Here is an 18,396-nt window from a genome sequence, read left to right as displayed (position 1 = left end):
TGACAAATATTAAAAATAAAAGGATTACAATGTAAAAGATTATTATTGTGTACGTAAAGATATGGTGGAATGAATCCGGCTTGTCCCGTAGATGGTCTGCTTCTGCACTTTAACCTCGCACGCTAGCAGATCCGGTTCCTCTCTGGAGACGCGTTCAGTCTTTCCACTATCAAATTCCTCCATGTAAATAGCAAATCCGCCATGGCGTGAGCGCAACTGGCATTTAAAGGGAATGGGAGATGAGACTCTGATTGGTTTAACGCACGTAAATCCCAGAACACACCCATTACTCATTAAGAGAATAGGGACTACACTTTTAGACCATGTGCCGGGAGTGTACAACTAACTAGCCGTCGTTAAACTAGCAAAAGTGGATTCGGACACGCCCTAAGTAGACCATGCTCTTAGATCCTTAAAATAGGGCCCTATATCTCCATTCTCAGCAGCGACCATAAATGTAAAATCCCACACTCGTTATGATGAATTTAAACTCAAAAAATGGCGCCCTCAAGAAGTGTTACAACATGTTTTACAGAATTAAAAATGTCAGTACTGTTTGGTATCGAAGTCTGTACTTTTTGACAACTCTAACTCTCCGTATTCTGTGTTGTTCTGTTGTTAGTTTGCCTTAAACACGTTCAACTCGTTCAAGTCTTTGCATTGATTAAATGCAGTATATCTGACATTAAATCCCCATACTCTGTGACTTTAAGTAGACACTATTTATCACTACAATGCATTTGTGAACATGAAGGAAACTTCTGATATTTACTAATGATATTTACTGTTAAAATCACCCATTTAAAATCCTCCTTATTCTATTGATATGCATTTTTGCATATTAATGATGCATTTTTATGATTTTAATAATTAGGAGTAAAATGTGGCTTCCATGTATTCACAGAGAAATTCTCATAATCAGTAGAATTATAATTCTAATCAAATGATTGAGCATGAGACATTTATTGATCAATCAGTGTCTCTTTGAGGAATACTAATAATGAGGTTGAAGTTTAATCCAAGTCCTATGAAGCGATATGATTATTACTTTGTATGATGAACAAAGTGAAATTTGAGTCCTATTCCCTCTCAAATCAAATCTGATATCAGTTCATGTCTACAGAAGCCAAATCAAATATAGTGACATGTCAATAATATCAAACCCTCAATAGTGGTTGTGTCAGGATTTGGGTTATGAAACAGACATCTCTAAATATCTTCTGTGTTGGAGGATTTCTGCATGTGTCAGCAATGGATGCAAGGATCATTTTCTCTTGACATGATCATCAGTTCATAGTGTTTTTAATCATCACGCAACCCACACAAGTGCTTAGGGCCCCGCGGGTTTGAGGGCCCCTGCTGAGCAAGCAATTAAATCAGTTGATGCCCTCTGTTACAGCAGTGCTGTTGACCTTATTTATTACATTTACACATCGCCTCCATTACCAAATATAGAATTCTGCAAACATTGTTCGCTGATCGTGTCCTGAAGTCAAATCGGCGAGCCAGAGACGGACACTTCTCGGTTCTTGTCATATATAATGGGCAGTTTATTTCCAACAGCAACAACAACGTTTCATTTAAATACACGTAATACTAGCAGCAAATTCACATACACACTGATGTCTATGGAAGTGGCATTTAAAACTTCTAATTTGACAGCGTGTTTTATTCACGTCAGAAATACATCGTGTAGGAAATGATCCAGTTCACCGGCCACTTACTTTCCCATCTTTCAGGAGAAGTGGATGAAGAAAACCATTACCGATTACCCGTTATCATCTAACATGATCATTATAAAAGTGTTTAAAAGACTAAACACAATCACTAAGACATATTTGAGAATCGGAATATCAGATTTCACAATAAGAGGACAATTGTTCAAGCTAAAAAGCAAGTAAGGTTTACCAAAGTGTAGACAATTTTTGTTATGCAGTTTAAAGTAAAATATATATATATTTTTAAATGTCTCATTAATTCTATTCAATATTACTGTAGTGCAATTCAGAGTAAAATGTTATGCAATGTGTGTGTGTGTGTGTGTGTGTGTGTGTGTGTGTGTGTGTGTGGATCCTGACTTTGCTTGGGCCCAAAATGGTGGACCCGCTCCTGATGATAACCACACTCTTCATGTCTGTTGATTTCCACAGTCACTGTTCCCAAGACCAGGAACAACCTCCTTCAATGTAAGTCACTAAGAGAACGAGCAGAGAAACTCACTGAGTGTGTTCATGTTCTTCCTGTAGAAGCTGAGAGAAAACATGACAGAAGAGTTCTAGAGTTGATCATGTAAATGATGATTAAACTGTACTAAGTTTAACTGACACTAATGATTTATTGAAGAGTTCAGCGACATTACACACACACACTCTCTCTCTCTCTCGCTCTCACACACACACACACACACACACACACACACACAATTCTCTCTCACACACTCACGTATACACACACACACTCTCTTGCACACACTCAGAGCCATAGAGAGAAAGAGTTGCGACACTCTTTGATGTCGCCGCTATGGCTGTCACATGGTTCATGTAAGCCCCAATAGTTCCAAAACACACGCTGGCTGTCATGTTCTTCTATGGGACAGACAGCAGCGATTGCATTATTGAATGGTAAAAATAAAATAAAACACACACCCAAGTACTTTTTCAGCTGTTATTGCATTATTGCATTTTTGTTAATGTCAGTTTTGCATTTGGAGAGGCAGGATAACAACGAAATACGAAAAGTTTTAGGCTATATTTTTGGAGGGAAAAGCTTCATGTTCGCATGGGTAGTAGCACTGGCTTTAGCGGCTCTAACTTAACTTTTCCATATCATTCATCTGATGATTGACGTCTCATGATATTTATTTTAGCACAACTGGGCTGTATTAGGCTATTGATTCCCGTGATTTTGCTTATAAATTCCGATTCAGCCATTAGCCGACCTTCGTGATCACGCAAAGAGGTCTGCCGTGGCGGTCCGTTCAGAATTCGCTTAGAAGCTATAGCTCACTTCTTCTGATGAAAGTGGCCACCCCCAGGACCACAACGTGAAACATGATCATGTTAAGACTAAGAATATAATTTTAAGATTAAGCCATACACATATTATCAGAACTATAACAGATTAAAAACAAATTTACACTTTTATGTTTGGGTCTAGGTAAGTGCAGAGTGAAGTTTTTCTCTATGGCTCTGGGTTAGTGTATAGAGTAGGCTAACGGCGCTGATCCACTTTTGCGACACGTCTGTCGCGTGGTGTCGCGACGTCTCCCCACATTGGTACGTTGATGGGCGTTTACTGCTATGGGCGTGACCGAGCGGGAAATGTAGCGTATTAGAACAGAGGACCTGCGAGAGACTTCCCCCCGTCTCCATATGCTCTACTTCTATCTACCCATAGGAATATAGTGGAGTGCGGCGCAACAGAAGTGTCACACGGACAAGTGCATCAGCGCTGTAAGCACCGAGTAAGAGTAACCCCTCATTTACACTGCACACGTCTGCGGCGCATTACGGCTGCGACACGGCTACCGGAGCAGACTCCCAAACGTATTGCACGTTTATGCCGGACAAAACGTAAACATTTAGCCAACTTACCCATGGTACTAGAAACCCCCAAATCAGAAAAAAACACGTCGGACAGGCAAATCACGTGGTCTCGCGCATCCAGTCGCTCAGCTTCTGATATGCTCCCGGTGTGAGTTGGCACAGCGTGGAGGACGGAATAAAACCTTGTCGCAGACGTAATGCGCCGCAGGCGTGTGCAGTGTACTGTAAATGAGGGGTTAGGGTAGCTGTAACTCAATCCAAGTAACTTAAGCAATTAACTAATAAAACACTTGTAACTTCTGTTACAGCTATTGAGACATCAATTAAGCATGGCTGATACAAATGAAGGTTTTCAAATAAAATATTTTTATAAAAGTTGCTATAAAGGTGGTAGCGATTCATTACTGAACTAATTAGATGCTACCTTCACAGCTGGCGAAGTCGCGCTAGCTAACTAGCAAACAGGCAATGCTAGAAAATTGGTTGAAACAACCAAGATAAAATATAAATAATTATGCTGTGCATGTACAAATGAAGACCAGTATAAGCATTGCAAAGGGCCTCTGATACAATATAGACAGTTGACAATTCAAAAGCGGTCGATATATCAGCAATTTAGCTCTGGAACAATTTGACGCACAGCAATGTAAGTGAATGGTGTCCAACGCCCAAATGACAGTGTTTGGAACTAATCCGATCTGCAAATCCCAAAGTAGGCGTTTAAGTAGGTGGTTAAAAGCACCGCCATTTTTTACAACGGAGGTCTATGGGAGTGTCGCAACTCTTTCTCTCGTAATGCACCAAATTGGTATGCCAACCATCAATAAATTTAAAGAAGAAGAACTCTTTCTCTCTATGGCTCTGCACACGCTTAATCACACACACACACACACACACACACACACACTCACAAACTCTTTTACTCTCTCTCTCTCTCTCACACACACACACACACACACGCTCACATATATATGAGAGGCCGTTTGAGACGAAACCCATTGAAACACTTGCAATACACATTGAAAACTTACGCTACACACTGAAACACTTGCGCTACACACTGAAACACTTGCAATACACATTGAAAACTTACGCTACACACTGAAACACTTGCGATACACACTGAAACACTTGCGATACACACTGAAACACTTGCGATATTGCGATACTAAACAAAAGAAACAAATGCTTTCAAGGCAAGCTTCTATTCAATTCCAGAACCTTGAGTGTTTTGGATTCCAAAGTCCATGTTGTTTTTGAAATCCTCGTAACTTGGACTGTGAACAGCTTGTTTTCTCTGTCATTAATATATCTGACAAAAGTAAGAATAGCAGATGTTGTCCGTTTTGTTGATAGTTTTCAGGGAGCTGTGACAAGATCGAAATTTGATAAAGGTTACAAATTATTCTTGACCTTTTCTTACATAAAAAAAAAAAAAAAAGTTCCATTCATTTAAATGGCATGACACTTGATGACTAAGCTCACACTTACTATAGCTAAACAAAATAAATAAATACATTGAAATGATGTCTGACTGTGGGCTATGTTTGAAATATAGTGGCTTTTGTTCAAATTTCATGTTATTAAGTGTTAGTTTGTCCCGGAGATTGCAGCAATATTCCACTAGTGACTAGATTATGGCTCATTTTTCATGTTACTACCATGAATGAAACTAAGAATTGTACATCTTTACAGTGATAAATAAACCGCGCTTCTGTTTCCAAATGAACCAAACTTCCGGTTGCAATGAAATGACTTCCGGACACACTGAAAATGTTTGTGCTCTCTCACACGCGCGAATGTTTGAAAAGTGCAGTCTTTGTGCAGGTACAACAGTACGTGGGCAATTACAGGGTATATGCAAAGAGTTTCTATGTAACCGCATGTCTTTCATATATATGCACATATATATAGTGTTTCACATGTACGCGCAAGTGTTTCACATATATGGGCAAGTGTTTCAGTGTGTATCGCAAGTGTTTCAGTGTTGCCTCTTTCTACGCCGTCTAAGAGAGTAACTTTATCTAATGTGCCGCCGTTTATTAAGAACGAAGTTTTAGTTGGAAAAGTCCCAATTGGAAGCAAGTCATCTTTGTTGAAGCATGTGGTGTCTTTCAGGCGTTATGTTTACATTGTATTGAAAGATAACGTTGAGGAACTTGATCTGACTCTAAATTTTCGGCATGAAGAATTTAATTATGTGATATATGCCACTACTAATACAATGAGGTGCTTTGGTTGTGGTAAAAATGGACACCTGATCCGTGCTTGTCCAAAAAGAGAGGATAACACAAATAAAACTGCATCAACTGTTGCTTCAGAAAATGTAACTGAAGTGCAGGGTGAAATTGCCACAGTTGTTGAGGAGATGCCGGGTCCAAGTAGGGTGTCGGTTGCTCCAACAATGGTGGAGAGTGTCTCTGAGACTATAGAAAAAGAAGTTGTTGAAGAAGTCAGTGTAGCTGTAGCTGAGGAAGAGGAGGTCATAAGTTCCCGGAGGAAAGAACAAGCAGAATGTGTTTCAGATGATGATAGTAACAGTGGAGACGAGGCTAGGGTAAACCCAGAGGATGGGGGTTCTGGTTTGGAAGATGAAGAATGGTTTTTTAAAATCCCCCAAAAACGAAAGTTGTTGGAATGCCCTGCTGATAAAAAAAAGCACAAAGAACAGATGGTATTCACATGAGCCAGACTGACACTGAGAGTGAAAGCGACATGTCAGAATGTAGTGTCAATGTTAGTCTTCCCCAAAGTGGTTTCTCTAGCCGTACATATACTGTTGGAGATATTACAGTTTTTCTCGATTGTTTACACACATTTTCTGAAAGCATGCCTCATATTCTCAGAACTCTACACACAAATCCAAAAACACACACACAATGGGCAAAACCCCTCAATTCTCCTGCAAAATGAAACTTTACATTCAAAACAATGTTATTTCTTCTCAAAATGGTATTTTGTTTTCAAATGACACACACAAACCATCATATGAATAGACATTTATAAGAACGAGTTGAACACTGATGTGCTCAGTGTAAAACACTATGATGAATGGAAAACACTTCTTCTCCATTCATCATAATGACTTAGGCCTTTTTTTGTTCAGTGTTACACTTACTACAGACAGTACATACATAAGTGTGTTGTAAAATATTTGAGAATATTGTTTTTATACTCAGAACACACAAATACACGGTAACAAATATATTTTATTTTTCCCACAAAAACAATGTACACAGTGTACATCCCAACCAACACAAAGTTGTACATTTACAGTGGTCTACATTCAAAACAACAGAAGAATTGACTGTATACAGTTACAGTAAAAAAAAAAAAAAAATCCAATGTTGGCATCCATTGCTCCATTGAAGAGCTCACCTGTTGCTCTTTTATGCTAAAGCTCTGATTGCTAATTGTAAAACTGTGTGACGGGTGTTTGCCCATATGATGAGTCAGTGTGCATATTTGAATGGCAGTGTGTTCCTTGTGAAAACAAGAGATTTTCTGCATGAAAATTGTGCCAAAAGCAGAGAATTGTGTGTAGTGTTTTGAAAAAAGTGTGTTTTAGAACTGCAATTTGAGTGTAAAGCAGGAATTGTGCTTGTAGTTTAGCAGAATTGGTTCAGGGGGTTGGTGAATGAGTTACATGTTGTGGTCATTGTGTCTCAAGTACCAGAAAATGTGTGTAAACAATCGAGAAAAACTGCAAGTCCTTTTTGAAAACGACGAAAAATGTGAAAAAGGACAAACTAGAGGAGTATTTTCCCGACATAGTACAGTTCTACCAGAAAGACTCGGGAGAATTATTTCAACAAATAGTACATTTATTGACAGCTCAGCAAGCTGATAATATACAAAGTCATTTGGCGTAGGCCCCGTCCGTAGTGCATAATCCAAGGGTATCGGATCTGCAATTCCTGCCTGAAGATTAAGGCAGGGGCACAGCCGACCCCCCGGGGAGGTATGGACAGGACCATCCTGGTGGTGGTGGGGAGGATGGGGGTAAACGTCGCTTCAGTATCTGCGAACTCAAACATGTGTAAGTACCGCTTTTATACAGTGAGCATAAGAATATGATTGGATAGAAGTGAAGGCAATAGGTGACGTAGTAATTGAGTCTTCCCGGCAGAACTTATGCTAAAGCTTTCATTTGCATATGCGCCTGTCACTCGACCTGCCAGCGCTATATGCGTCTGTCACTCGACCTGCCACCGCTATATGCGCCTGCCACTGCTATATGCGTCTGTCACTCGACCTGCCACCGATATATGCGTCTGTCACTCGACCTGCCACCGCTATATGCGTCTGTCACTCGACCTGCCACCGCTATATGCGCCTGCCACTGCTATATGCGTCTGTCACTCGACCTGCCACCGCTATATGCGTCTGTCACTCGACCTGCCACCGCTATATGCGTCTGTCACTCGACCTGCCACCGCTATATGCGCCTGCCACTGCTATATGCGTCTGTCACTCGACCTGCCACCGCTATATGCGTCTGTCACTCGACCTGCCACCGCTATATGCGCCTGTCACTCGACCTGCCACCGCTATATGCGCCTGTCACTCGACCTGCCACTGCTATATGCGTCTGTCACTTGACCTGCCACCGATATATGCGTCTGTCACTCGACCTGCCACCGCTATATGCGTCTGTCACTCGACCTGCCACCGCTATATGCGCCTGCCACTAGGGTTGGGCGGTATTACGGTAATATCGGATACCGCGGGATCTTAAAATAGCACCGGTATCAGTTTCAATACCGTCATTACCGGCACTTATATAGCCTATAATATATATAATTTATTTATTGCCTAAAAAATGCTTATGTGTGGTTGCAGTTTGGCAATATTTCTGGTTCCAACCGAATGAGAAGGGAGAGGCGGTAAATACAAGAGATGTAAACACCTCTAACCTAATGTCGCATCTCCGAAACAACCGCCCACTCACTGCTGCCAGGATGCATTTTGTTCTCGAGTTCATTAAATAAGCGCATTAAGTTTCGTATTTGTTAAAATATTATAATGTTATTTTTTCCATCTTTGTTGATTATGAAAAGTTAACGGCACAAATAAGATGGGATGCATAGGGAGTCAGACGATCCACTTCAATAAATTTCGTTTTGTAAAAGGCCTCTTTAAAACGAATTTCGTTTTGTATATATTGTTTCTTAATTTTAATAAATTTTTCATCAACCAATTGCCTGGATAATCATGACATGATGGGCATGCCGCGGTCACTTGCATTGAAATCTCATAAATTAACCGAAACTCAGTGTAGGCTATGCCTCACAGACATGACAAATATGTATAAATAAAGCTTGAAATTTATTTAAACGAAACAATTAAAAACGAAAGAAATAGGCTACTCACTGATTAGGCTAAGTAATCCATGATGTGCATTTCTCTCTAGGCGCGTTCATACGGAGATGCGATCATCAATTTCATTAAACGAAACCATTCAAAACGAAAATAAATAGACTAGCCTAACGTACTCTCTGTAATCCATGATGTGCATTTCTCATAACGTTCACTACGGAGATGCCGATCGTCAATTTCTTTAAACGAAACAATTCAAAACGAAAAGAAAAAGGCCACTCTCTGATTGTGTAATGTGCATTTCTCTCTATAGGCGCGTTCACTACAGAGATGGCGATCGTCAACTTCCATCTTTGCAGAAAAGTTTTATTAATAAAAATCAATGGACACGCGTCACCGGATTACAAAGGCACTTCTTGCTTGTTGCACGCACACAGATATTATGTTGAATAATGCGGGCTCGGGCTCATAATAACAGTTAATGCCGTCGGCCGGACTCATACACAACGTGCACGGGTTGGGCTTGATTTTATTTTTTTATTTTTTGCCCGATCTGGCATTCAGTTTCTGAACGGTGTAGGCACAAGCCAACAGTTTGGTGACGCCGTCTGAGCCCGTTAAGTCATAATTTTTAATTAGTCACGGTAATACCGTATACCCCGGTAAAATAGGGAGGAGGTTTGACGGTATCTAAATTTGAATACCGCCCAAGCCTACCTGCCACTGCTATATGCGTCTGTCACTCGACCTGCCACCGCTATATGCGTCTGTCACTCGACCTGCCACCGCTATATGCGTCTGTCACTCGACCTGCCACCACTATATGCGCCTGTCACTCGACCTGCCACCGCTATATGCGAAATAATGTATGTAACTTCTGTTGCTGTTTACGGTCAGGGACTATTTTTTCCAGCGGAAATGCTTTTTCAGGAATGCTTTTAGCGATTTTACTTCATGAAAGTTGCATAGATAAATATTTTTCGGCTTATATATATCTATAAGCAAGTATATATATATATTATATATACAGCAAGTGTTTCAGTGTGTAGCGCAAGTGTTTCAGTGTGTAGCGCAAGTGTTTCAGTGGGTTTCGTCTCAAACGGCCTCTCATACATATACACACACACTCTCTCTCACACTCACATATAAACACACGCATTGTGTATTGGTATGGATTTCATATTAGTGTGCATGTGTATTTCGTATTTTGAACATCCAATAGTATACATGTATAAGCAAATAATTTATAGGTGTATATGCACGTGTGTTATGTATGTATTGATAAGCGAAGTTTGATTTAAATCCTACATTGCCTCATACACAAACACTCTCTCTCTCTCACATACACACACACACACACACACACTCTCTCTCTCTCTCTCTCACACACACACACACATACACTCTCTTTCTCTCTCTCACACACACACAAACACACACTCACACACAGGGGTGAGTGTTGCGAGGATCAAGCGTGTGAGTGAGAACGCTGATGTGGTGAGAGTGAGCTTTTGTCTTCTTTATTCTTTTTTTTTTTCCACACTGTCTTTTTATAAGTGTTTAGTGTTGATTGTTTTAAAATATTGGTATAATTTTGTAGAGGAATAGTGTTTTGTGTGAAGTATAAAGTAAGAGGACGCCGTTGGCACCCGGTCAAAGTTTTGACCAAATTTCACAAAGGAATGGTGTTAAAGTACTGCCTGCTTTTAATTGTTAGGTGGAGGATTGTGCTTTGGCTGTTGGGAAGGCTGTCGGTTATGAGAGCATTATCTCTTCATCCCGAATGAATAGCGCTGTGGTTGTTTTTTTGGACGCCATAGAGAAAGTGAATAGTGTTGTTCAGAGTGGAGTTGTGATCCAAAATATACGCTAGTTTCTGTTGTAGCGTTGATTCAACCCACAAAAATAATTATCCTCTCAAACGTTCCGCCTTTCATTAAGGATGAGTTGTTAACAACAGAGTTGTCTAGGCATGGCAAAATAATGTTGCAAATGAAAAAAATACCGCTTGGTTGCAAATCTCCATTGCTCAAGCATGTTGTTTGTTTTAGACGCCAAGTATTTATGATTTTAAATAGCGGTGAAGATGACATGAATGTTGCGTTCAAGTTTCGAATTGATGGATTTGATTGTTATTTTTGCATCTTCTGATACAATGAAGTGTTTTGAGTGTGGCAAAGAAGGTCACACCAAACGAGTGTGCCCTGTGGGAGGGCTGAATGTGCGAGTGATGGCTTGTTGACAAATGAAAATGCCGGTAGCAGTAACGTTAATGTGGAGCAGACTAGCGCTGACAATGTAACGATGAATGCGCGAAAAGAGGGGGGTGATACCAACAGGACTGTTGATGTTAGAGGGGTTGAGCATGAGGAAAGTAGGGATGTTGTTTCAGGAGCTGTGGAAAGTACAGAAAATGAAAGTGAAACTACTGTGACAACTGATATTGTTATAGCTGCAGGTGAATGTATTTTAGCTGAGGAGAATAAAACTGACTTTGAAAAGCTATGAGGCTTTGTTTAAAGGCTTTTAATCCTACAAGCAAAATTTGAAAAGTTTAATTTTGTTTTTCTTAATATATATGCTCCTACAAATAGTACTGAAAGAATTGTTTTCTTAAATAATGTCAGTGTTTTTTTACAAAATTGTAACTCTGATGATTATCTTTTTTGGGGGGGATTTTAACTGTACGGAAAATCATGTTCTTGATAGGAATCATTTTGAACCTCACAATGCTTCAAGTCGTGTAATGCGTGAATTGATTGAAACACACAGTTTTTGTGATGTGTGGAGAGAATTGAACAATAACAATAGGCAGTACACATGGACACACTCCAGAGATAATGCTATTTCTATGGCCAGGCTTGATAGGTTTTACTGTTCTAGACATCAGTTTAATATTGTCAAAAAGTGTTTTATTACTCCAGTTGGGTTCTCGGATCACTGTTTGGTTTTATGTGATGTGTTTATAGCGAATGTTAAAATAAAGAGTGCTTATTGGAATTTCAATGCATCTTTGTTGGATGATATGAATTTTAGAGGTGTGTTCTGAAATTTTTGAGAAATTTTTAAAAGAAGGAAAATTTGTTTTGTGATGAAAAGTGAAATGTGATGCACTGATTAGAGGTAAATGGAAGAATGGCTTACCAATTTTACCTGGTGGGTTGAATTGGAAGAAAGGGGATCTTAAGTATTTGGGAGTGCATCTTGGAGAAGTATCTGTGCAACAGAAAAACTGGGATGGGATTATAGAAAAAATGGAAGGCAGACTAAAGAAATGGAAATGGATTCATTCCCAGCTGTGTTTTAGAGGGAGAGTACTAATATTGAACAATTTAATAGCCTCAACTATGTGGCATAAGCTCTCTTGTGTTGAGCCTCCCACCGGACTATTAGCAAGGTTGCAAAGGATATTGGTGGACTTCTTCTGGGACCGGTTGCACTGGGTCCCTCAAAGTGTGCTCTTTTGTGTGCCCTCAAAGTGTGTGAGGACAAGGGTTGGTGTCTCTATCAAGCAGGTACGCAACATTACGATTACAGTTCATCCAGAAGTTTCTAACAGGCTCAGTGGATGTGGTATGGAGAGAAGTTGCAAAAAACATTCTTCATAGAGTGGATGGACTTGGACTAGATACTGCTTTGTTCCTCACGGATACCAAAAAGCTACATTTGAGTGGACTATCTTCTTTTTATCTTGGTTTGTTCAAAGTTTGGGGATCTTTCATCATTAAAATACCAGAAAATGTAAACTCTCTGTTCTGGTTGTTGGAGGAGCCTCTAGTTAAGGGGGCCCGTTTGGACATAACACATCAAGTGCCGAATCTTTCTCAGAGGCTGTGTGACACCCAGACGGTAAAGATGAGTCATATAATTAAAGTGTCCGGATCTGAATTAAATGACATTACGGCTGTGGCATCGTTATTAGGACAAAAATCTATGCGACAAACCTCAACAATCATGGAGTTATGGAGAAATAGGCTAAACTGACAGCAGAGGAGTTGTTACTTCTTGAAAGATATAAGGAAGGATTTTTGCTTCCTGATATGAGAGACCCTTTTCCCAAGCACTGGATTACACCAGATTTAAAGGAGATAATCGGTCGATGCCGTCTTGGTCGACTGACAATCTCATTGGTCGACCAGTCGCATTTTTCTTTTTTTTTTACCAATAAAGACATTTTCATTGATTTACTCCTTGATATCATGGCCGTAGCCAGCTATGAGGTCACCGAGGTACAGTGAACGGGGCTTGAGAGCGCGTTGTGAGTGAGGGCGCGGGTGCAGCCTCCATGTTTCCAGATCCACCTATACGTCTTTTTGGACTCGTTTTTCCCATTTATTGTGACACTTTAGGACGTTAATAAAGTGGGAAGTTGAATGTTAGGGCTAGTGATATATTAATTTTCTTTTCCAAAACACAAGCTTTGAACTTATTTCTCATTATTATTATTTTTTGTTTTTTTAATGTTTTTCGTGGCATTAATAAAAAAGAAGAAGCTTAGACAAACTGTAGGCTAATTGCTGACAGGAAGATATCACATTCGGTAAGACAAACGCAATGATCATCGTGATTATCTGTAAGAAATGTATTCAAAAACAATAGCATAATACAGATCTGTATCATTATTCTAACGTTATTTGCAACTTGTTACGAAATAAAACGTCTCTCACCTAAAAAAACGTACTTTGTTCCTGTCCGGTCAGTCTCGTTGCGCGTCCTCTTCAATTACACGCGCAAATGCGGCAAAGCGCTTTATGTCACTTTATTATAAATAAAGCGCAAAAGAGACTACAAGCATGATGCAACAACATCGTAGTTGATGTCAATTTGTAAGTCATGAAATTACCAAAAAGTGCCAATAAATTCCGCAACTTACTTCATGTTTGGAATGATTTACATGCAGGTTTATGTTCATTCAATTTTCATTCTATTCATCAGGATCAGTGGTCATGTTCATTAACAGCTCATGTTAGTAGGCTATTGTGTATTTACCATGGTTACTGTTGTTTCCTTAACCCCAAAATGCCACTTTATTTTCACTGTGTTTTTGCACTATATTTCTAAATGACTGTGGTCTGACATACCAACTTATTTGTAAACTATTTTGGAACTGCTATTTAATAGCCTTATACTTTATTCATCATCAGTAGGCCTATGTGTCATATTCTTATTATATACAGTGTATATATATATATATATATATATATATATATATACACTCACCTAAAGGATTATTAGGAACACCTGTTCAATTTCTCATTAATGCAATTATCTAATCAACCAATCACATGGCAGTTGCTTCAGTGCATTTAGGGGTGTGGTCCTGGTCAAGACAATCTCCTGAACTCCAAACTGAATGTCAGAATGGGAAAGAAAGGTGATTTAAGCAATTTTGAGCGTGGCATGGTTGTTGGTGCCAGACGGGCCGGTCTGAGTATTTGACAATCTGCTCAGTTACTGGGATTTTCACGCACAACCATTTCTCGGGTTTACAAAGAATGGTGTGAAAAGGGAAAAACATCCAGTATGCGGCAGTCCTGTGGGCGAAAATGCCTTGTTGATGCTAGAGGTCAGAGGAGAATGGGCCGACTGATTCAAGCTGATAGAAGAGCAACTTTGACTGAAATAACCACTCGTTACAACCGAGGTATGCAGCAAAGCATTTGTGAAGCCACAACACGCACAACCTTGAGGCGGATGGGCTACAACAGCAGAAGACCCCACCGGGTACCACTCATCTCCACTACAAATAGGAAAAAGAGGCTACAATTTGCACGAGCTCACCAAAATTGGACAGTTGAAGACTGGAAAAATGTTGCCTGGTCTGATGAGTCTCGATTTCTGTTGAGACATTCAGATGGTAGTCAGAATTTGGCGTAAACAGAATGAGAACATGGATCCATCATGCCTTGTTACCTCTGTGCAGGCTGGTGGTGGTGGTGTAATGGTGTGGGGGATGTTTTCTTGGCACACTTTAGGCCCCTTAGTGCCAATTGGGCATCGTTTAAATGCCACGGCCTACCTGAGCATTGTTTCTGACCATGTCCATCCCTTTATGACCACCATGTACCCATCCTCTGATGGCTACTTCCAGCAGGATAATGCACCATGTCACAAAGCTCGAATCATTTCAAATTGGTTTCTTGAACATGACAATGAGTTCACTGTACTAAAATGGCCCCCACAGTCACCAGATCTCAACCCAATAGAGCATCTTTGGGATGTGGTGGAACGGGAGCTTCGTGCCCTGGATGTGCATCCCACAAATCTCCATCAACTGCAAGATGCTATCCTATCAATATGGGCCAACATTTCTAAAGAATGCTTTCAGCACCTTGTTGAATCAATGCCACGTAGAATTAAGGCAGTTCTGAAGGCGAAAGGGGGTCAAACACAGTATTAGTATAGTGTTCCTAATAATCCTTTAGGTGAGTGTATATATATGCACAAAATTTCAAATTTTGTATGTATGCAATTAGTTATCATATTGTATTTTCAGAAAGGTTTGGAATATTTTTCCTCTCCCCAAATTTGTCACTACCGAAACACAATAATAAATAATTTAATAAGGCTTATGACCTATTCATATTTTGTTTACATCTACCTTCTTTGCTATTTAAAAAAAAAAGTTTTCACAGGTAAATCAATAATAATTACAATTTTGACAATATTTCAAGTGTACTTTATAAGATTTGTTGTATTTTGAATCCAATCTTTCGTTGTAAAAGGAATTGTTAATCATACTGATTTCAAAGTTAAGGATTCATTAGTTTGAATAAACATTGAACCAAACATACTAACATCTTAGTTGATAATTCAATATACTTTATTTTTAGACAAAACATCCACGTTCCGGTCGTGAAGGCACATTTTCAGTAATGACAGTAATGTTTTTTAGCAATTACAGAATTTTAACTCTCATACTAAAACACTAGTAAAACATACTAAGATACTAATGATTTGCATAACTGTACAAAAAATTTTATTTCCCCCAAATAAATGATTATGTGTTCCCTTTTGTCACTACCAAAACAATGATGACATGTTTGGGTCATGACTGTTCGGGACAGCCACCTCCCAATTGAAAGTACCCAATAAATTATGATTTTATATATATTAATCTTACTGATATTTTAAATATTATTGTGGGATTCAATAGATAATAGAAGGATCTTTGTAAACATCTAAGATTTGAATACTTAAATGCCTTTTAAATGTGTTTTTTGGTTGTGGGACAGCAGTGTGCACCAATTCTGTACTTATCCATATAGCAATGTTTACTATGGAAATCTATTACAGTAATCGGTATTGTTACATAACAAATTGTGATGCAATAAAGAAGGTCTAAATTATCAATGTTTATCCTCCAAAACAGACAGAACAGAGAGAGTGTAGAATGGCAAAAATGGCAAAAAAAAAAAAAAGTGCTCTTCTCCCTTTTCCCAATACACATGAGATGTAAAATGTATAGCCTAACATAAAGGTCTCTAGCGTTATATTTTGGCAACAAACTAAAATCGAAACCGTGATGGTTTTGTGCTTTATAAAACAGCACAAGACTTTAATTAAGTATCCTATATAGGCATTATGTTTGTGCTGCGTGATTTAAAGAAAAGTGCGCACTTTGCTCATGCGATCAAAGGGTTTATTTCTTGCAAGTAAAGACATAGGACAAAAGTATTGTAATTTTCCTATAGTGTAATGTAAAATATACTTTTGAAATATTCATTTTCATTTATTAGGCTATATGGATTTTATATAGGAATAATTATATAAATCATTATTATACTAATTGTTTGGCATACTAAAACACCAGTGATAATGTATTGTAGACTGAAACTCTATATCATAACTAAAAAATATGTTTGAGCCCCTTCAATGTCCAGGTACAAGTCAATGTTTTTTCTTTGTGCACAGTTCATTGGTTGAAGCCCGTTGAAGCTCTTAATTTTGAGCTCTCAAAGAGCACCAGATTGATGCATTTAACCTTAAAATGTACAAACTTTTCTTGCGGGGGAGCATGTCCCCGAACCCCCCTAGAGGGACAGAGGTCCACCCATCATAGTTTTATAAAATCCTATGAAAAAGAACAATCATTTATGAACTTTACTCCAGCATAGTACAACAAAGTTCCTTTTAAGTCAGTTAACTAAAACTGTTAATGCAAAATTTAAATATCCTTAGACAAACTATACATTTGGTCTGCCTAAGGGGGGGCCTACAAGACATTATGCCCAGGGGCCTCTGAATTCTAAATCCGGCCCTGCACCTCACCCCGGAGCCCGGACCTCACTAATTTTCAAACCCTGGTTACGGCCTTGCTTGATATGTATTCCTTTATAAGCAGTTATATATTACTGTATTCTAAATATAATTAGCCTATGTTTAATCCCCAACTTTAAATGCTTTAATTTAGGCTATTTTGTAACAGCGCCACAGTTTAGCGCACCACGTAGAACACTCGGGAACCGCACCTGTGGCTGGCTGCACTGCTGCTTCGTGCTCAGTAAGGAATATAGGTAGTAATCTCTATGTGTCTGTCTGTCCGTTTGCATTTTGATTATTTCGAGAACCGTTCATCCAATCGACTTCCCAAGGGAGTGCAGTGTCGCATTTGGTGCAATATAGATAGACACGCGAGACGCGACACGTTCAGAATTAATAGTAAACTACAGAACAGCGCGAGCGGGAAGCGGCGCACCTCACGCGAGCAGGCTATATTCTCCGAGAACGGACACTGCACTAGTGATATAAAACACACACAGTCTGTTAATTAAGCAATACTTTTAAGGTAGCCTAGTCTAATATTTTTCTGACTAACAAACTACTAACACAGTAAAGGGTAGATTTAAATAAAGAAAAACGAAATTTAAATAAAGAAAAACGAAATTTAAATAAAGAAAAAAACGAAATTTAAATACAGAAAAAATTAAATTTAAATAAAGAAAAAAGAAATTTAAATAAAGAAAAAACGAAATTTAAATAGGCTTAAAGAAAAACTAAATTTAAATAAAGAAAAAACGAAATTTAAATAGGCTTAAAGAAAAACGAAATTTAAATAAAGAAAAAAACGAAATTTAAATACAGAAAAAATGAAATTTAAATAAAGAAAAACGAAATTTAAATAAAGACAAACGAAATTAAGTTGGCCTAAATTAAAAACGAGATTAATTTAGATTGATATAACGGGTAAAAAGACGAATACATTTTGTTTCTATTATTCTATTTTCCACAATGTCAAAGCAACAGCAGCAATACAAGCTCAGACATGCACTTCGGTCCATACAAACTCCGCTGTTCTGCGCTCTAGCCAGAGAACAGTCCCGTTGCTGGAACACTCAGGCGTCGGTTCTATTTCATAGACTGTAAAGCATGCACGCGTTTTGCGCATGTCTCACGCAGGCAGTGTGCAAACTCCAACCTGTTAACATGGGAGCCGAAATAAAAACAGACCCAACGCAGCTGAGACTCACACGCCAGCAGCCAGTGTGTCGCCGGCCTTATTCAAGCGCGAATGAGAACCGTTTCGCGGGAA

General features: G+C 39.0%; 1 protein-coding gene across 1 annotated transcript in view; it reads left to right on the top strand.

The window, feature by feature from the left end:
* Positions 1-18,396, top strand: part of LOC311081648 (stonustoxin subunit beta-like) — a 43,045-nt gene that overhangs the window by 21,098 nt on the left and 3,551 nt on the right. The window contains exon 4 of the mRNA XM_084112247.1: positions 2,151-2,186. Coding sequence (XP_083968373.1) covers positions 2,151-2,186 — 36 coding nt within the window. The remainder of the gene's footprint in view (positions 1-2,150; positions 2,187-18,396) is intronic.

Source organism: Abramis brama (assembly GCF_963993115.1).
Source record: "Abramis brama genome assembly, chromosome: 4".
Taxonomy (NCBI): Eukaryota; Metazoa; Chordata; class Actinopteri; order Cypriniformes; family Leuciscidae; genus Abramis; species Abramis brama.
This window is presented reverse-complemented; position numbering and strand designations above follow the sequence as displayed.